General features: G+C 41.7%; 1 protein-coding gene across 2 annotated transcripts in view; it reads left to right on the top strand.

The window, feature by feature from the left end:
* The window catches only part of ACP3 (acid phosphatase 3), a 49,215-nt gene extending 28,033 nt beyond the window's left edge, over positions 1-21,182 (top strand). For both annotated transcript variants that reach the window (XM_046003559.1, XM_046003558.1), the window contains 4 exons: positions 217-299; positions 2,470-2,573; positions 6,173-6,342; positions 16,388-21,182. In XM_046003559.1, the coding sequence (XP_045859515.1) occupies positions 217-299; positions 2,470-2,573; positions 6,173-6,342; positions 16,388-16,506 (476 nt within the window). In that variant the 3' untranslated portion in view covers positions 16,507-21,182. The remainder of the gene's footprint in view (positions 1-216; positions 300-2,469; positions 2,574-6,172; positions 6,343-16,387) is intronic.
* The last annotated feature ends 486 nt before the right edge of the window (positions 21,183-21,668 follow it).

Raw genomic sequence — 21,668 nt, 5'->3', positions numbered from 1 at the left:
TATGTGGCTGGGCTTCAGCTTTCTCACTATAAATGGGGAACAGAAGTCAGAATTCAGTAAAATAACATAAAGCGCCCAGTAGGTGCTCAACCAGAGTTCTTTCTTTTCCTCTCTTAAGTCCTGAGACTCATGGCAGGGAGAATCGCGAAGTAGGAATTAACAAAATGTTTATGCCCATGTTTGGTTCAGCCCCTTTGTTGGTCTGTCTTTTTGAAGGTGTCCTGGTCCGTGAGATCCTCAAACACATGAAGAGTGCAGCTCAGCCGTCGAACCACAGAAAACTTGTCATGTATTCCGCGGTAAGTGTTTTCACCTCCGTTCAACAGCCATCCGTTCAGGCGGTGATCTCTTTAAGGAGGGAGCCTCATTTTCTTCATCGTCACCTCCCTCTTGCCCAGTAGCTGGTAGACATTTTAGATATCGATTCTTCAGCTCTCCTAAATATGTGTCTATATGACCACCTGCGTAGTGTGCATTTTTAAATTTTTTTAACTTTAATTTTAAAATTTGATACATAATTCTGGCCCTTGAGGAGTTTACAATCTAGGACTGACAGGAAGGCATAAGCACCCTACAAAGCAGTATAGAAATGCAGTGCAAGCAAGTGCTTTGGTGGCATGGAGAAGGGAAGCATCACTTCTGTTCCAAACTAAAAGCAGAGCAGGAACGGGATGGGGTGATGAATGCGATGTGGGTGGGGAGTAAGGATGTGGAGGGAAAAACCACAGGTGGAGGCTATGTTTCAAGCCTCCAGGACTGGAAGGAGGGTGGAGCCATTAATGGAGGTGCTCTTGGGCTGGGGGGATGTAGCAATTTAGACAGGGGCGTCCAAATAGAAACTGCAAGAGGCAAAGGGACTAGAAGAGAGAAGGGGGGGAAGAGAGCTGCAACCTGACGTTAGAGCTACACTGGATGCAGAAAGAAGACTTCAGTCTTAGGAGCAGGAGCCAGGGAAAGAAGCACTGTTCAGGGAGTTGGGGGGAGGGCGGGATTCAAGGGGTGCATTGAGCACTGGAATGGCTGTCCGTGGAGTCTGCAATGAGCAGGGAATCAGGACACACAGTATGGGAGCTCGGCTTCCCACCCACTTCTTTATGACAGAGGATTTCTCAGATGTGATTTGGCTGGAGAAAGCCACGTTTTCATTCTGCAGGAAGATGGAAGAAGTGATTCCAGATACAGGGAAGTCTGTTTATCATGAAAGTTTCTGAGTGGTGTAAGACAAAAGCTCATAGATGGAACAGAATGTAGTCCTTCCTGGAGAGGGGCTTCCTGAAATCAGTCCATTCTGCCAGTTTCTTTAGTTTCTCATCTGGTTTCCTGTTCTAACTGGTGTGACTTCTGGCAAGTTATAATCCCATAACTAGTTCTTTGTCCAGGAAATCAGTTCTAAGCCCTCTTTACTATGTGTACACTGCCATATGGTTTAGGCACCCAGATGTTATGTCCATTTTGTAGATACAGATCCTGAGGACTTTCAAAGATTATCAAGTTAATTAGTGGCAAAACTGAGACTGAAAACCAGCCCCCTGTGCCCTCCAGCCACTCTGGGATAAACAATTAACAATTACTTTTGAGCTATGCTCTCTATTTCCTTACATTTTGACCTCTCTAACATTTATAACCTTATATATTCTTCCCCAGCTTTACTTTTTTTAAGACTTTTTTTATTCATTTATTGGAGAGAGAGAGCACAAGCAGGGGGAGAGGCCAAGGGAGAAGCAGACTCCCCACTGAGCAGGGAGCCTGACATGGGATCCAATCCCAGGACCCTGGGATCATGACCTGAGCCAAAGGCAGACGCTTAAACAACTGAGCCACCCAGGCGTCCCTCTTCCCCAACTTTAAGATCAGATTATTCTAATCTGTAGAAGAAATATAATCTAGCATTAATATGTTCCAAAATGTTTTAAAATTTAATGAAACAAGGCAGAACAGAGATGTTCCACTGGGGGAAATCATGGTACAAAACCTGAACACCAGACTCAAATTTACTTTCTTCCATTTTGGGGTTATATGACATTAAGCAAGTTACTTAATTTATCTGGGCCTGTTTGTTCTTTTTTTTTAAAGATTTCATTTATTTATTTTACAGAGAAAGAGATAGAGAGGGAACACAAGCAGGGGGAGTGGTGGAGAGAGAAGCAGGCCCCCCGCTGAGCAGGGAGCCTGATGTGGGGCTCTGATCCCAGGACCCTGGGATCATGACCTGAGCCAAAGGCAGACGCTTAACAACTGAGCCACCCAGGTGCCCCCTGTTTGTTCATCTTTTTAATGGGAATAATGTACTGCCTGGCACAACAGATGCTCCACCAAAACCAGCCCTTCCCCTCTCTACCATGCGGGTATGGCAAATTTAAGTGATTCAGAAACCATCATGATTCTCTACAAGTGCTTAGTACCACCGACGGAATGTACATCTGAACCAAAGGTAAAGATGGAAAAATGATTTGTTTCAAATCCCCACAGCATGACACTACCGTGAGTGGCCTACAGATGGCACTAGAGGTTTACAATGGAATCCTTCCTCCCTATGCTTCATGCCACATAATGGAATTGTATCTTGAGAAGGGGTAAGTATCTAAGAGGTGTTTTTCACACTTAATGCCACTGGACGCCAGGGTTTTTGTTATTATTATTATATATTATTATTGTATTAAATATTTTTTAAATATTTAATTTTCAATTAAATACATAAAAAATATAAGTACCTAAAAAAAAATATGCTATGCAAAATAATTCCCTAAGTTAAAAATATTGCTGTTTTTCCACTTTCAAATTTCATGAAAACAATTTTATCCAAACTCTTTGTATGCATCTTAACTTGTGTCTTCATCAGGAGAGCTAATTTTGAGTCCCTAAAACTGTTTTACAGATGCATTAACAGGAGCGCCTGGTGGTTCAGTCCATCAAGCGTCTGTCTTAGGCTCAGGCCATGATCCCAGGGTCCTGGAATTGACCCCACAAATGGCTCTTCCTCAGCAGGAAACTGCTTCTCCCTCTCCTCCCCGCTTGTGCTCTCTTACTCTCTCTATCACTGTCTTTCTCTCTCTCTCAAATAAATAAAATCTTTTTTAAAAAACAGATATATTAACTAATAAGGGTAATTTTGGCTGCTGTACAAATGAACCTCAGATTCTCAGAGGCTTATCCCAATGGATATTTCTTTCCCATTCCTCTAATACTCCAACAGTGATGTCTGCAGTTGGTCGCAGCACCTGGGTGGCTCAGTTGGTTAAGTGTTAACTCTTGATTTTGGTCTTGATTTTGCTGAGGTCGTGATCTCAGGGTCATGATGTTAGAGTCATGAGATCGAGCCACACCTCAAACGCAGCACTGGGCACGGAGACTGCTTAAGATTCTCTTTTCCCTTCCTCCTCCCCTTCTCCCCCTAAAAAAGGAAAGAGAGAGAGAGAGAGATGACCTGGTCCATTAGGAGGTGACTCAGTCATACTGTGATTTGGGGACCCAGGGTTCTATCATTTTAGGACCTATAGTAAGGCTGTAACTCCCATAGGTACACGAGTGATTCCTCTTTGATGGATTTGGAAGTCCAATGCGCTATCCATTGCGCTACGGATCTTTGATGGATTTGGGCAAAGTGAATTGAAAGGGTTCACCATTTTAAATGCCATTAAGAACATTCGTGATTCAGGAGAAGATGTCAAAATACCACCATTAACAGAAATTTGGAGGAAGTTGATTCCAATGCCCTCACGGATGACTTAGAGGGATTTAAGACTTCAGTGCAGATGTGGTAGAAAGAGCGAGAGAACTAGAATTAGGAGCAGAGCCTGAAGATAGGACTGGACTGCTGCAATCTCACGACCAAACTAACGGGTGAGGAGGTGCTTCTTACAGATGAGCAAAGAAGGTGGTTTCTTGAGATGGAAACTACGCCTGGTGAAGATGCTGGGAACATTGTTGAAATGGCAAAGGATTAAGAATATCACATAAACTCAGTTGATGAAGCAGCAGCAGGGTTTGAGGGCACTGACTGTAATTTTGAAAGAAATTCTGCTGTGGGTAAAATGCTCACAAACAGCATCACATGCTGCAGAGAGATGATTGGTGAAAGGAAGGGTCAGTCAATGTGGCAGACTTCACTGTTGCCTGTTTTAAGAAATTGCCACAGTCACCCAAGCCTTCGGCAAGCACCACCCCACAGTCAGCGGCCATCAACATTGAGGAAAGACCCTCTACCAGCAAAAAGATTACAACTTGCTGCAAGCTCAGATGATGGTTGGCATTGTTTTTAGCAATAAAGTATTCTTAATTAACTTGTACACATTTTTTAGGTGTAATGCTATTGCACAATTAATATACTACAGTATAGTATAAACATAATTTTTGTATGCACTGGGAACCAGATAATTGATTTGATTCACTATATTATGATATTTGCTTTATTGTGGTGGTCTGAAACCAAATTCACAATATCTCCAAGGAGTGCGTCTAGTCGCTTGGTTTCACCTACATGCAAGGGAGTCTGGGAAACGTAGTCCCTTTTCAGCCATAACTCTAGTATGTGGAAAGAGAATCATGAATTTTGATCAACTATTTGTCATCTTTGCCATATCATCTTGAGATAAAAGATGCTGTCACTGGGAAAATCATTCCAGGGTATAAGTAGTCATTCACATAATATTGGGAAGTTTTTAAAAACATATCTCTAGGGATGCCTGGGTGGCTCAGTCTGTTAAACGGCTGCCTTTGGCTCGGGTCATGATCCCAGGGTCCTGGGAATGAGTCCCACATCAGGCTCCTTACTTGGCAGTGGGGAGCCTGCTTCTCCCTCTGCCTGTGCTCCCCCTGTTCATGCTCCCTCCCTCCCTCTCTCTCTCTCTCTGACAAATAAGTAGATAAATCATAAATCCTAATATATACACACACACACACACACACATATATATATACATATATTTGTGGTTACTACTGGTTATGGGGCTTTTAAAAGTGAAATTTTAAAAATGATTTATTTATTCATTTTAGAGACAGAGCACAAGCAGGAAGGGCAGAGGGAGAGAGAGAGAATCTCAAGCAGACTTCACATCTAGCAAAGAGCCCAACTCGGGCCTCAATCCCCTGACCATGAGATCATGACCTGAGCCGAAACCAAGAGTCAGGTGCTTAAAAACAACTGTACCACCCAGGCACCCCTGAAAGTGATATTTTAAAAGGCTTATTTATAAAAACACCCAACAGTTGCAGTTGTAAGGTTACTACCCCAAGGATGATCACTAAATCCTACCTGAGCTTCTTTCCTGCCTCTTTGGCAAATGACTCCACAGGCTCTCAAACTAGTTTTATGAGGCTCGCATACACCTTGTTTTTTCAAATAAAGTATCGAATATGAGGGAGTATACACCTACACCCTCTTTCTGAGGTGTGATTTTTACAAAGTCTGGATGTATATTTAATTAAGCACATATGTTAAATATTGCTCAGTTCCATTTTTATTGCCTGAATAAGGAGAGCAGAGATACCTTTGTTCAGAGGAAAACCTAAAAGAAATCCTGAGAGAAGAAGAGAGAAAAATGAAGTAAATGAGAATCATGAAGGGGAGAGAAAGAAAACCCAATATCCCACCTGCTCCCCACTTCTTACTCAAAGTCTCTTCAGATCACCCCAATTCCCCCAACCATCTCCTCTCAGCTCCCTCTCCAATTAAGCCTCCTGGTCCTCAGCTCTTTTGCCCCTGGTTATCTAACAAACCAGCCCTCCGATTTCCACCCTCTGGATCTGGCCCACCTGCACCAATCTACCCATGCTCACACTTAAGTTAGCTAATACCCACTCATTCCTGTAAATTCTTTCCCTCTTAACCTGTGTCTTCTTAACTTTTTTTTTCTTTTTTTTTAGATCTTATTTATTTGAGAGAGAGAACACATGGTGGGGAGGGGCAGAGGGAGAAGCAGACTCCTCCAGTGGGGAGCCCAATGCGGAACTTGATCCCAGAACCCTGGGATCATGACCCAAGCCGAAGGCAGATGTTTAACCGACTGAGCCACCCAGAAGCCCCCTTTTTTTTTTTTTTACTTTTTTTTTTTTTTTTTTTTTACTTCTTAACTTCTTAACTACAGCTGACATATTATGGGCCAGGTGGAAAATAATCCAGTGGCAATTCAACAACACAGAACTAACAGCTCTGTCTTCTACCTTCCTCCACCAGGGGGTACTTTGTAGAGATGTACTACCGGAATGAGACACAGCACGAGCCATATCCCCTCACGCTGCCAGGCTGCACTCCCAGCTGTCCTCTGACAGAGTTTGCTAAGCTGGTTGCTCCTGTGATCCCCCAAGACTGGTCCACGGAGTGTATGACCACAAGCAATGACCAAGGTACTGGGGATGTTATGAGTTAGTGTGTCTGCAGAGCTCTGCAGAAAAGGCAGAATACCCTTTCTCCAGGCAGACGTGGCTTTGAGAATATGACTCGGCCATCACCCCCAGATTTGAGGGAAATGGGTTTGGGGTGATAATTATCTGTTTCAGGGGCCCCCAACTTCAGTCAACTCCTACCTCTCTCCCTGCCCCCACTTGCCTAAACCTTGACTTGGTTTTTCCAGTGTTAATAGAAAAGGGTATCATGTCAAAATAGAATCAGAGATTAAACTTAGATCAAAGTTCATATAGCCATGAGCTATATGATTGGCCACACAGTTTTGGGGTCTTTTTTTAAGAACTCCCAACTATCACTTGAGTGGGATTAAATGAGGTTGTTCTTTAAGTGTCTGAGGTGAAACAGATTTCAAACAAAATCCATAATCTAGAGTGAGAGCAAGGAAAGGAAAAAGTTGATCCTAGGCAGATGGGCAAAGGACCAGCTTACCTATTGGTTCCGGCCTTCTCGCAAGGAAAGGCAGAGAAATGGATACAGTGGAGCCATCTACAGAAATCATCTACGCTGGGAAACTGGTCCTATCTTTTTCTATTTATGTTAAAACATATGGGGTAGAAAAGCTGAAAAGTAAATACCTCTTTGTATCCTTTAGCCCTGGAAAATCCACGTTACTTTTGAAGAAACCAAAAGCAAACTTGCCAGAAAACTTTGTTGTATATAATATATATGGCAGCTCTCGGAGCACAGACATCCTAGCAAATAAGTAATATTATTTAGGCACACAACACACCAGAGATGAGAGCCCTGCGTGGGTGGTTTCCCTTGAAGATGGTAAGAGATGCTGACTCTGGAGTTGATTTAAGAGAGAGCGTACAATAACACGTATCAAACTGGAATAAAATTACAAATGTAAGAATGTTCTAAGTGCCTCCAAGATCAAAACTTACCGGAATGTTGAAAGTATGGCTGGGTGATAGCTGTCCTGAGAACAAGAGGGATGTGTAAGGCTTTGATCCCGGGATCTTCAGAAAACCTAAGCAAGCTCACAGGTCCTGCGGAAATGACTCACTGTACAAGAAGAACTCCTGTGCCAGTGACACTCTGTAGACTCGTGTAGATTTCCCGGGTGGCAGATGCAACACATCTAGAGAACACCGTGCACGTGACCGTGACAGATAAAGATGAAACAGTTTCTAGAGATGGTATCTGCTGGATGCCAGAGTCCAGAGCGAAGCCATTCCCTCACCTAGTGGGTTATGCGATGACTGACATGAGACATTGGTTCATATATTTATTTGTATTATTTTTTCCCAAGTAAATATTTGTCCCCAGCAGTACCATCTGGTTACCCTTCCCTCCCCGTGCGTGTAACTTCCCTCCAGCAGTAAGCCAAATGTAAAATAGTGAATAAAGTCGCTAGTAGGAAGTTCAGAACATTACTGTTATGATGAATTGTGAAAAGCGTGTATGTGTTAAATTAGAATGAAATCCAAGAAGGACTGATTTGAGGGGCTCTATTTTTGTTTGGGGATTTTATCTTAATGTAACTGGAAGGAAAATATTAATGGAAAGTAAAAACGATTTTGACTCACTTGGATGAATATTTTACATTGAAAATGTACTAAGTTCGGACTTTACTGCTTCAGAAAAAGGCTAAGCTGATGGATGGCCCTGCTTCATCTGTTAAGGTGGAACTTGCAAGAAAACACCCTGGGAAAATGTATAATGTAGCGGGGAAGCAAAAAGATACATATTACACAATGGTTGTATCTTATGACTACAAGGGCTGCTAGGGGACGGGAGTTAACTGGATTCAGAGGGACGGAAGCAGCCAGGAATGGCAGCCAAGGCAACCTGTAGGAGGTAACAGCTGCACCATCTGAAATCAGTTTGGATGGAGATTTCGAATGGTGCGATCCAAGGTACTAGAAAGCCATTTATCAAATGTCTTAGTGGCTCGAACGTGGAAAGGGTAGGAGAGTTATTCAGCAGAAGATTCTGGGTCCAAGGAGATTCTCACATGTAATCCCACAGGTAATCAAGGGGCCAGTTCTAATAAGATAAAATATCATCTCCACAAGAGCAAGGATCTTTATCTGTTGTGTTCTCTCTTATATCTGTCCTCAGAAATACCTGTGTCTCACATGGATTAGCACTCAATAAATATTTGCTCCAGGAATGTATAAATTACTTATCTTTCCTGCCTGAAGCTACTGTCTCTATCTTGATTTGCATCAATACCCAGTAACCTGGGAGTTAACTTTTGATCCCAACCTCTCCTTTATTCTCCATAGCTGATCTGTCCCCTCTTCTTACCAAACCTACCTGTAGAGTGTTTGTAAAACTCTTTTCCTCAAGGGTCATGATCCCAGGGTCCTGGGATCGAGCCCCACATCAGGTTCCCTGCTCAGCATGGAGTCTGCTTCTCCCTCTGCCCCTCCACCCTCATGCTCTCTCTTGCACACCAGGCTCAACAATGTAATATTCAAATACAGTGAAACTGATTACAAAATATGTTAATAAAGAGAAAACGTAGGGATTGTTGTGCTGGAGCCAATACCTACCAACCTCAAGAGCACCACACGCACATCTTCCCGACTCTGAACTCAAAGACTTGACTTTGGCAGGTGTGAGATTGGTCGTGGTGGCCTGGCAGGAGCATTTTCACCACAGAAATCGGCATATGCCACAAATTAGAGTTTTGTTTTTGTGGTTTTGATGCAGTTTACTAGCACGCCCCTGGCTTTAGCTCAGAGAGAGCTTGTTAAGAGTCTCTAACATAAGGTGGTCTCCAACAAGATGAATTCAAAATCTGAACTCCTTTAAGGAAAAACATTTAGATTTGTTCCATGTGGTCTCAAAGAGTGATGCTTGGGGCAGCAGGTAAAAATTTCAGAAAGACAGACTGTGATCAGCGTGGGGAAATTCCTGGAATGGAAAGTCCTATTTACCTTGACAGAGACACCATTAAGCAGGCCAAAGTATAAGAGGTTATAGGTATTGAGTGATTTCTTAGTAGGGCCCCAAAATTTAGCAAATAAAAGTACAGGGTGCCCAGATACATTTGAATTATAGTTTTAACTACTGGATTTTTATAATATATTGGAGGGGAAATAAAGACGACTACAGAATATTTAGAGTATCCTGAGAAAGCCAATACAGAAAGCAGGACAGGGGCGCCTGGGTGGCTCCGTGTGTTAAAGCCTCTGCCTTCGGCTCAGGTCATGATCCCAGGGTCCTGGGATCCAGCCTCTGCTCAGCGGGGAGCCTGCTTCCTCCTCTCTCTCTGCCTGCCTCTCTGCCTACTTGTGATCTCTGTCGCCAAATAAATAAATCTTTTAAAAAAAAGAAAGGAGAGAAGGACAAACCATTAAATAAAGTACATGCAGAATGCCTGACAACCCCACCACCCATGAAATCCTTCCCATACCTATAAGCAGTGTTATTTACTTGTGAATGAACAATCAGTTTCATTCTCATATCAACTAAGTTGAGCAGAGTCTTTGCTGGGAAATTCATAAGTCTAAGTTCCACACTATGTTACTTGAAAATGATAAAATTCTTTTTTAGAAAATACTTTCTTAATTGCAGAATTTTACTGACACTGTCAGACTTTCTTTGCTAGCAATCTCCTAAACCCTTTCTCAGTCTCCAATACCACATATTTCATGGGAAGGAGAATTAGTGATGGGAAGTTCTAGTTTCCCCCTTATAGTCTTTATAAACCTGAGACTTCACAGTAAATATCCAAGGCAAGAACCAGACCTTTATACTCCTTGAATCTTCAGACAATGCCTAGAACCTGGTACCTTCTGTCAAAATTTACTAAGTGAATAAATGTTCAGCCCTGGGGTGTCTGGGTGGCTCAGTCGGTTAAGCATCCCATGCTTGATTTCGGCTCTGGTCGTGATCTCAGGATTGTGAGATGGAACCCTGAGTTGCACTCCCCACTCAGCTGGGTGTCTGCTTAAGATTCTCTCTCTCCTTCTGCCTCTGCCCGCCTCTCTCTCTCTCTCAAAATAAATAAATAAACCTTTAAACATAAATCAACAGGGGCACCTGGGTGGCTCAGTTGTTAAGTGTTTACCTGAATTCAGCTGGGGTCATGATCCCAGGGTCCTGGAATCCAGCCCCGAATGGGGCTCCCTGCTCAGCGGGAAGCCTGCTTCTCCCTCTCCCACTTCCCCTGCTTATGTTCCCTCTCTCGTTGTCTCTCTCTCTCTGTCAAATGAATAAATAAAATCTAAATATATAAATAAATACATATTCAGCCCTTCATACTTAGCCTGACTTCTTCGTGACTGGGCCCAGATATCAGAAACCTAGAACCCAATCATTCAATAAATAGGGGAGAGAAGCTATGAATGAACCTCAAATGTGACTACACTATAAAGGCCCAGTCACTAACTACAAATACATATGTATATGCCAATATGTCTGTGATATTTGGTCTGTTTTCCTCACAGTCACCTTGGCATTCTCTTGTTCCCCCATTGCTATTTAGAGCCCCTGTTCAATGATACCCCTTCCAGCACCACCCCTCCCTCAGAGAGAAGGCCAATGACAGCACCCATATCCTATTCTTGTTGCCACTATCATCAGTTTCCCAGGACATGTGTCATCCTTCATTAATGACATTGGGAAGTTGCTTTGGTATACACACCAACTCACTCCTCACTCCCACACCTGTCCTCCATCTAGGCAAGTCTGACATCACTATAGTGGCCCATCCCATACACGCTGCCCACCACAGCAACATCCAACCCTAGATTAAGCCAACCACAGTTTCTACATTCTGATCGGCTGAGTGGAACAGAAACCTATTGTTACCACTGCAAATTATGAACGTTGAAATTTCTATTCCACCCCAGCTGGATCTTTCAACACTTCTTGACAAACACATTCACCCTTACTGGACTCTTCCCCTGTATTCTACAGGAAAGCCTTGTTATTTTCCCCAAACTTTGAATTCCATCTTGGCTTCTTTAATCCTTATGAGATGTCCTAAGAAGAGCAAGATGGTCCATTGAAAAGTCTTTTAGGTTCTCCTGTCACTACCTCAAAATATCTTAGTAGCCTTAACCTGCCTTTACTACTGCCCCTCAGGAAAACATGTTCCTCCCTGAGAACCCAACTCCTTTTCTCATGTGTAGGATCCCACCGCTCATCTCCTAGGACCTTGACGAGTCTTACCTAGCTTCATTTCTTCCTCTGTTTTGGCTTCTTTGTACTAGGAACATTCCCAAATCTCTCATCAAAGAGTAGCTTCAAGCGCATGCTCTCAGTCTCTTCAATCTCAATTTTCTTGAATAATTAATCATTTACATTCTGTTATTTCCTCATCTCTCTCACTCCTGAACTATTCAAAAAAATGATGTTCTTCCTTCCATCTCTCTTTGGAAACATCCCTTTTGAAAGTCATTGGTGCCTAATCCAGCAACCTGTCTTCCTTTTCCTGCCAATATCACACATCCCCACCTTACAGAGAAGAAAACTGAGCCTCAGAAAATAACATGCCTCAAGTGGTAGGGTCAGGATTCAAGCCTCACACTCTCCAACACCATATTTCTACTGTATCATCTTCCCTTTCTATCCCGCACTGGCTTCTTGACTCTTCTTGACAGATTCCCAAAAATTAAATTAGTGGATCAAAGTATGTGAATATTCAATAAACAGTAGCGCTTTTTTAGTACGAATTATGTACCTAATCAGTACCTGTGGAGGAAGCATTAACTTTGCTGAGGAAATAGCAGCAAGATAAGAAAATTGCCCCCATGTGACCTAGACCCCTTGGTAGGGGCTTGGAGAGGCAGGCCAGGAGGACAGGGAGATAAAGAATTAAACAAGCCCTGATGGTTAAGGATGGTAAACACTATAATAAAGGACAGATGGGAAAGGCAATTAGCTTAAGTCTAAGCAGTCAGAGAAGGCTTTTCAAAGGGGGTGATGTTTAAATAAAGCCTAAAGGAGAGAAATAATTAACTGAGGGAATAGAGGTGAGGAAAGAGGAAAAAGTTACAAAAAGAAAAAAAGAAAGAAAATGTGTAGAAGCCCAAAGGCTAAACGCAGCATGCGGCATTTTAGGAATTAGAAGGACTATGTCTGGTTAGATCACAAAGATGTTGAGGAGGTGGGCATTAAGTGTCTCAGGTCAAGCTGAGTGGCTCTGGCCATGAAAAGGTTTTAAGCAGATAGGGGCACCTGGGTGGGTCAGCTGGTTAAGTGTCTGCCTTCAGCTCAGGTCAGGTCCTGGGAAATCCCTGCTCAGCAGGGAGCCTGATTCTCCTTCTCCTAACCCCTCCCTCTTCTCTTTCCCCTGCTCCCGCTCCCTCTCATTCACTCTCTCTCAGGTAAATAAAATCTTAAAAAAAAAAAAAAAAAAAAAAGGTGAGGCAGAGGACATATGATGGGACTGGCTTCTTGTTTTAGAAAGACCTCTGCCCTTCTTGGGGAGAGCGGATTGGAGACCAGTGGGACTGAAGGAAGGGAGCAGGGCTGGGAGGCTGTTGCAGTAATCCAAGGATGGGGATGAGGGCACACTTACTCAAAGGGGAAAGAAGACAAGCAGATGGGACTTGGAGGTAGGGGCTTTTAATACTTACTGCCAAAACAGTTTTCAGCAAAGTAATGCTGATTCACACTGCCTTCAGCGGCTTTCAGGTTTCACGTGTCCCCGTGCGGTAAGAGGGCTTTCAGTCATTTCCAGCACTGTCTCTTCGCATGAGATACAACTGATCATGCCCTCTTTTTCTCAGATTCTAGAACATGACTCTGTCAAACTCACAAAATCCTTCACAGTACGAGGGAGTGTATAATTTAAAAAATTAGGGCGAGAAAGAGAGAGACTGTCTCCTGAGTCTTTTCTGTGTTCTCAGGCTCATCCTTTCTTCCAGCCCCTACATGTTCACATCCTATGTGTTGTTCTTGGTGCCCTCACTCTACCCTCACCATGAGCCCGTATCACCCAGGCCTCCCTTCTACACCTACAATCCTGATTTCCACGTCTCCGTGTAGCATTCTAGACCTGTTTTCTCCAGCTGCCTAAGGATCGTTTCTATAAGGATAACAAGCCATCGCAATTCTACATCTGAAATGAAAATTATTAAGTTCTCCACTCCAAACTGATCCTTTTTTTAAAAATATTTTATTTATTTATTTATTTAACAGAGAGAGAGGTCACAAGTAGGCAGAGAGGCAGGCAGAGAGAGAGGGAGAAACGGGCTCCTCACTGAGCAGAGAGCCCGATGTGGGGCTCGATCCCAGGACCCTGAGATCATGACCTGAGCCGAAGGCAGAGGCCTTAACCCACTGAGCCACCCAGGTGCCCCCAAACTGATCCTTTTTAATGTGCTTCCAGTTTCAGTTCATAGCCTGATCATCTCTTTTACCCAAACGAGAACCCATGGGTGGCCGGAATTCCACTTCTCCTTTACCAGTACATTTAGTCCACATCAGAGCCACTTCCGGGTCTGCTAGAATTCCCTCGTCCTCACTGTCAGGACCACACTTCCAGTGCTGAGCCCTCAGTATCTTGTCAAAGGCATTTCTGCAGTTATCAGGCCTAGAATGTTTCCACCATCCTATCTTTCTTTGCAGAGGTTTTCTTGTTTTAAGCACAAATTGAGCCCTGTCACTTCCATGTGTCATACTTGCTAATGATTTCCATGTGCCCAAGACAAACCAGACCTTCTAAGACCTAGGCCCCAACCTACCTCTCTGAACCTGTACTCCACCAGAAGCTATACTCCAGCTACTGCTCATTATTTCCCAAACACACTCGTGTGCAACTCATTCTGTCTCATGGCAAAGTCTTATTTACTTCAAAGGCCAGCTCATGCAGAGATTCGTGAGAAGAGCATCTAGGTGAGGGTAGCAACTGTAGCAAAGGCAATAAATGAGGGTGTTTCTGGGATGTCTAAGAACAACAGGAAGGCCTGTGTGGCCAAAAGAGAGTAAGTGAAAGGAGAGTGGGAGGAGAGGAACTCCAAGAGGTTAATCAAGCCAAGTGTTACAGAGCCTTATAAACTGTGGTCATTACTTTGGCTTTTATTCTGAGTGAGATTAACATTCATTGCAGACTTTGTTTTAAGCAGAAGAGTGTCATGATTTGACTTGAAGTCATTCAGCTGTTGTGTTGGAAATAGACTATAGGGGAGAAAGGATAGAAAATAGGGAACAAGTCAGGAGGATGTTGTAGTGATTCTGGCAAAAGTTGATTGTGGTTCAAAACAGGGTGGTGGCCGAGAAAGGAGAAATCGTTGGTTTCTGGATATAGTTTTTGGTAGAACCAACAGGATTTCCTGAAAGATTGATTACAAAATGTGAGAGAAAGTGAGGAAGTTTTCAAGACTTTGGGGTTGGGGCACTAGAAGGAAGTTTCCAGCAACTGAAATGGGAAACGTTACAGGAAGAACAGAGTTTGAGGCAGGGGAGGGCACAGCGAATTGAGAGTTTAGTTTTGGACTTGTTGAGATGGAAATGCCTATTAGCTGTCCAAGGCAATATGTCAAATACACAGTTGAATGTATGAGCCTGGAGTTTGGGGCAGATTTAAATACGGGAGTCATTAGTGAATAGTTTTTAAAACCATGAGATTGATAAGCCCACATTTCCAACCCAGATACAGTTATCTGCTATCCTTAGCCAAATTGTCTAATCCCTCTCCTTTTTTTCCCTTCATCTCTGCAATGATAAGGTTAGGTTAAATAAGTGATTTTCAGCTGTGTTCAATGGAGCACTTGGGCTTCCACAGTCAGAAAGATGTTTGCTCTCCCACTGCCTAAGCCAACAAGCAATCCTTTATTTTTACAGTGAGGATCCAACATACCTTTAGAGATGGTACAAATTGATATTTATGACTTATACAGTATCATGAACTAGTGTGTGTGTGTGTGTGTGTGTGTGTGTGTGTGTGTGTGTGTAGAGGGTAACTTTCCAGATGAAATAATGAATAACATCTCATAAAAAATGACCCCATATATCTTCCCACAACTAGTCAGCTACCAGAGGGATATGTATAAATAAAAGTACAGATTAGCAGTAGTACACAGTTATCCTAAAAATGCTTGTCATTGTTAACATGTGCTCAAGGTTTCCTCTCTGAAAGATACTTACTGAAAATCATATTCAGAAACTAAAAAATGTTATCCATTTCTTTTAGACCCAATTAATGATAGTATTTCCTTTGACCCTGAAACCATTAGCAATTGATCATTTTAACTATATAAAAATGGGTAAAGTTAATGCTGGGAAAGGACCTTAGAAATACTTCAGTCAGAAAAAAAAAAAAAAAAAAAGGAGAGGGAAGGCAGCTGGGTGGGTCAGTCAGTTAAGCGTCTGACTTTGCTCAGGTCATGATCTCAGGGTCCCAGGATCCCATCCCGCATCAGGCTCCCTGCTCAGCAGGTAATCTGCTTGCCCCTCCATCCCCCATCCCACCCTACCCCTCTTGTGGTCTCTTTATCTTTCTCCCTCTATCAAATAAATAAAGAAATCTTTTATTGACTTAATGTATTGTTTTTAAAGATTTCATTCATTTATCTGAGAGAAAGAGAGAGCATAAATGGAGGGGCAGAGGGAGAGGGAGAAGCGGACTCCCTGGTGAGCAGGGAGCCCGATGCAGGACTCGATCCTGGGACGCTGGGATCATGACCTGAGCCAAAGGTAGACGCTTAACTGACTGAGCCACCCAGGCACCCCTATATAAATAAATCTTTAAAAAAACAACAACAACAACAACAACAACAACAACAAAAAAGAAAGAAAGAACAAAATACTTCAATTACCCCCCCTTTATAGAGGAGCTTAGGCCCAGAGGTCAAAGGTCATACCAGAACCGGACCCTACATCATCTCCTGACTTCTAGTCTAGTGTTCTTATCAACACACTATGCTGATTTCAAGGTTGCCTCAGAAATGCCACTGAGGTTGACCATTAAGGCACTGATGTATGATCTTCCTATTTTCCTCATCTATTAATTTTATAATCTTTATATTTTTCCCAGTCCATTAATTTTACATTATTGCTTTTCCAATTTTTCCACAGTTCTAAGGGTCGTCCTTGCTGTTGCCTTTTGCCTGGTGTCTGGTGTCCTGGTGGTGCTGCTGTTTACCCTCCTCCGCCATGGGCCCTGCTGGCACAGAGACCCCTATCGGAACATCTGAGCAGATGGCTGGATAAGGACGGGCACACCAGACCAATCTCCTGGGATGCATGATCTCTCAGTGATGCCTCATTCGAAGGATAGGCTTTCACCATGTGGCCATCACCCTGCCCACACCCTTCCCTTTGAGCCTGTCTACACCAGGGTCCAAACTCCTAGAGACCCAAGGACTAGAGAATGAACCGCAGGTTACTTGGTTAGGTCTCCTGATGGTTGCCCTCCTCATAGCAGCATGGGCTTCTTATTCAGCTAGGAGGTCCTTCTGCAAAGGACGGTAGTCCTCTCTGGCATGGACGTCTAGAAAGAAAGAAAAAATCGAACTCCAGTCAGCCTTTTGCCTGCAAAGAGCGAAAGGTTGCATGTGTGACAAAGACGTATATTAAAGAAGACTGGATAATGAGGACAATTAAACTAGAAGTAGTATCATGTAGGATGATTCTTAAGAAGGAAGACCCAATTCAAAGGTATAAGTGAATCATTTCTTTAGCTGTGAAGTAGATTTAATACAAATATGTACACACCCCTGAAAAGAAACTCCTGCCCAGTGTTTAGTAGCTAACAGATTTCTCTGTGTGTGTGTGTGTGTGTGTGTGTGCTAACACGCACACCTACATGTAGCTGTCTTGAAACTGCCTTCTGGAGAGGTATTTCATTTTCAGAACCTGCAATATCAACTACCGTAATGGTAGCTCAGGTCATTTCCCCCACAACTTCTATAATGTGAAAAAAGCTAGAAAATCCAGGCAGCCATGGTTTGTTTTTTGTTTTTGTTTTTTTTTACCTCTACCATCATCAGACCTCAATACTTTTATGGTTCCAATTTCTTTGTTTCATCTTAAAGTAAGAGATTTACTTTGATGAGAACTCTTCATGGCCATGATGAAATACTAATGTATTTAATCATCACAAATAGATCTGAATTTCTCAAGTGGCATGGTAGAAAGAAAAGTGAGCTAAAGGTTGATGACACCCTGGCTGATCTCCGTACTGGCTTTGGGCCAACAACTCGGAACAAGTTCTTCTAAGTCTTAAACCTTGGTTTCATAATCTAAAAAATGAGGAGTCCGGACTAGATGAATGAACATAGAAGTAACATCTGGTTCTCATGTTCTGTGAACAATTTGTTTTTCATTCCACACTGGGGACTCGTCATTGTCCAAGCAAGCACTTTCATGACTGATACCATTGCATTTAGCCTGAAATGGATTCTAAACAATCTTAGCCCGCGCCGACACTTTAACCATCCAGTTGGTGGGAAATTCAGTCTCATTCATTGGTAGGATTCTTTACCTTCCCAGGTATTACTAAAGGTCCCAGAATGCAATTGGTGGGAAGAGTTGGATAAGAGTCCTCTAGGCTGCTATCTACACTGGTCTCCAGTAAACACACTGTCCATTCCCACATAGTCTCCTGAAGGTAGGTGGAGGACATCTGTGCGTGGCCTCCAAGGCCATACACTTGGACTTCACCATCCTGGCATTGTCCAGTCCCCTTCCTGGGGTGATACCTATAAACCAGAAACTCTTCTAGAACCCTGACCCATCTCTTAGTTTAGGAATCTTCCTCTCCCCTTGGATTCCACAGCTTTCTCCTGTAAACTCCTGTAATTCCTGTAATTACTCCTGTAATTCCTACTGAGCCAAGACTATTGGGGGAAAAAAAAAGCCTGAGAAGGAGGGAGTTGTGTTCTCTTGCCTGGCAACTGCTGCTTCCTCCTGCAACACAAAAGGCATGTAGGCAAAGAAATGCAAGATCTGGCTTCATCCTCAACCTGGGAAGGGAAAAAATATCTATAGCAGCAAGAACAAAGGACAAATTACCATTTCTGTAAAGTAGCCAGCCATTTAGTAATGAGACCATAACATCTTATGCTAATACGTAATGAGATTTGAAAATAGAAGTAGAAAATAGAACCGTAAGTCATGGATTTTCTCACTTATTTAGCAAACGTTGATAGAGGACATATTTGCTAATCGCTGGCTTGAATGCTAAATTGTCCGTCCCTAATCTGACTGCCAAGGTGTTTGGCCGCAACAACAGCCTTATATAGGGTTGATAAAATCTGAAAGTAAAAGTTTTTACAACCTTTCCCTAATATCATCTTTTAATACTGTCGATGGCTAAAAGGGCCCCTACTTTCTATTGTTTCTGGATTTTTTTTTTAATATCCCTCATTTCTCTTGATTATTGTAAAGAAAGCTTTCACGCCTGGCTTGGTTATTTCTTTTACCTTCCACAGAGCTGCTCTGTTGATAAACACTGTCATTGTTTTTCATAGTTCACGGCAGAGTGAAAAATCACAAATGACAAATGATCTATAGCGACAAAGCTGACAACATGAATCCACTGTGCCATTCCTCAGGAAATAAGCTAATCATCCGTCTTCAACAGAAAAATATTCAAATTCCCTCTATCGATAAAAGTGACGTTTTCAGATGGGTCAGAGAAGCTCAGTTGACATGAGGATAAATACTGTTCGAAAGATAACTGCTAGGATTGAGATAACTTCTGCTCTGAAATGTGTTGCCCACTTTGAATGGGAAATTTGAAATTTGAATCGGTATAGAGGTCTTGGAACAGGATTAGAATAATGTAGTCATTACCACATCGCTGTAGGGAAATGTCCTAGAAAATATCAATACATATATTATGTATATTTTATATATATATATATAATTCTAAGTAAGGTGTACACAGAGAATTCCCAGCTAGAATGGCATTGTGTAAAGAAAGTATTAAGAGAATATGATTATATAAAAAGAATAATTTATGATATTAGAAGAGTACAACCCTTAGAGGCAGACATTTTATTGGAAGTCATTCAACCAACAGACTTTTTTATAACAGGACTAACATTATTTCTCCCTGAATTCAGTCGTGTTCCCTATTCTCCCAGCTTCCTGTTCTTGAGCCATCTTGTTCTAATATTGCTAGCATTGATCCTTTATTCATTGCCAGGGGAGTTTCTTGGCAAGTGAGAGCCAAAATGAGTTTTCTCCTTCAGAACTCTCTTTATACAAACCCCATTGAGTAGTAATGAACGTGTGCTACATTTTGGTGCTTTAGACCAGGGCTGTCTCATAGAAACATAATACAAGCCACAAATAAGGACCCCCATATGGGATTTAAAATTTTCTAATAGCTACATTATAAAAGGGTAAAAATCAACATAAAGTTTATTCTAATAAAATTTATTTAACCCAGTGCTCCATAAAAAATCACTTCAACATGTCATTAATGTTTTTAAAATTATTAATGAGATATTTTTCAGGGGTTTTTTTTAGAATAAGTATTTGAAGTCTAATGTGTATTTTACCCTTAAAGCATATCTCAATTTGAACTAAGTACATGTCAAGTTTCAACAGCCATATGTGGCTGGTGTAATTGGATAATTACACTTTAGACAAGATGATGAACTTTTTGAAGGAGAAAGAATGTTTTGGGCTGTTTTGTTTTAATTTGCAAGATTCACTTTCAGGTGATTGTGAAGAAGTGATAGTTGTCTTTCATATATGTCTACATCTTCCTGTTTTTTATGTGTGCTGAAATGATCAAGGATTTTTCTGAAATGTTTTACTTGCAAACCTGCCTTAACAGCAGTACCTTAGACTTTTTTCAAAACCATCCTATGCTAAATGAACTAGTTCCTCTTCTTGTAAAATTTCTAAAGAAGGAATCCGACAACATACTTGGACTGTAAGTACTGCTAGACTGGGGGAGGGGTGCCTTTTAAATTTTTTATTAATTTTTTTGTTACAGGTAACTGTGTTTAAAACAAAAATAAACTCAGATAATACAGAAGGGTATAAAATACAAGGTAAAAGTTCTTTCTACGCACTTCCACTCATCAGAGGCAAACTTGTCAACAATATTTGGTTTTAGTTCTTCTAGTGACTGGCATGAATTTTATGAGCTATACTTACACTTAGATTTTTCTGAAATTTCACATCTTTCATTGCTCTTATAATGCATGATGTCCTCGTTCTTATACTATTTTTTTCATTTTCTTGAAGTCATTTTTTAAAGGATACTTGAGCACTAAGCTTTCTGATTCTGACATGTCCAAATATGTGTGTATTTGCCCTTCCACTTACCTATCAGTCAGCAATGTATACATTTTCAAGTTGAAAATCATTTGCCCCAGAATGTGAATGCAGTATTCTGTTGTCTTCTAACATACAGGACTGCTGATGAGAAGTCTGATTGATATCGTTCTTACCCAATGAAAGTAATCTGGTGTTGTTTCTTTTCTTTTCTTTTTCTAAAAATTTTTAAGATATTCTTTTTATCCATGGAGTCCTGAAATTTCTCTGGAATGTATGTAGGCATGGGTATCTGTTTCCTGTTTAATTATATCTGGCTTACACTTGTCTTTGACTCAAGAAAATTATACCCTTAAACTTGAATTTCCTGGATTTATCCTCCATGCTTCAACTTTTCTCACATATTTTCCGGCTTTTATTTTATTTCTCTACATTCTAGGAGATTTTATTTTCCAGAACACTAATTTAGTCTTCAGCAAATCCGTTCTTCTTTTTTTATTTCTAAGAATACTTTCCTATTCATTGATTGTTCCTTTTTCATGATGGCCGCTTCTTATTTTATGAATGCAATCTGTTCTTGAATCTGTAAGAATTCTACTTGAGGGGTGCTTGGGGGGTTTAGTTGGTTGGGCATCTGCCTTTGGCTCAGGTCATGATCTCCTGAGAGACTGAGCCCCAAGTCCAGTTCCCTGCTTAGCAGGAAGCCTGCTTCTCCCTCTCCCTCTGTCCACCCTGCACCCCGCCCCCACTCATGCACACGTTCTCTCTCTCTTTCAAATAAATAAATAAAATCTTAAAAAAAAAAAAAGAATTCTACTTGGAATTTTTTTTCAAGTTCTCCTCTGCTCCCTAAATTACTTCTGTTTCTCTGGGCTCAGTTGTTTGAATTTATTAATCTTGATCTTTCTCTTTCATGCTCTGGATTTTTCTCAAATGTTCATGATTCATAATCCACAAATGAAGAATTCTGTGGATTTGTAGGGATAGCTGGTCTTGATTTCCCTTTTAGTCATGTATATCTGTTTTCCCAACAATATCTTCTTGAATAACTTCATTAAAATTCTTGTTAGCTTGGTATATTACTTACTATGTGATAAGAGAAGCTCCAACCTTCTCTTTG

This window comes from Meles meles, chromosome 4 (assembly GCF_922984935.1).
Source record: "Meles meles chromosome 4, mMelMel3.1 paternal haplotype, whole genome shotgun sequence".
NCBI classification, from domain to species: Eukaryota; Metazoa; Chordata; class Mammalia; order Carnivora; family Mustelidae; genus Meles; species Meles meles.
Note: the sequence above shows the minus strand (reverse complement) of the source record. Positions and strands in the feature narration are given on the sequence as shown.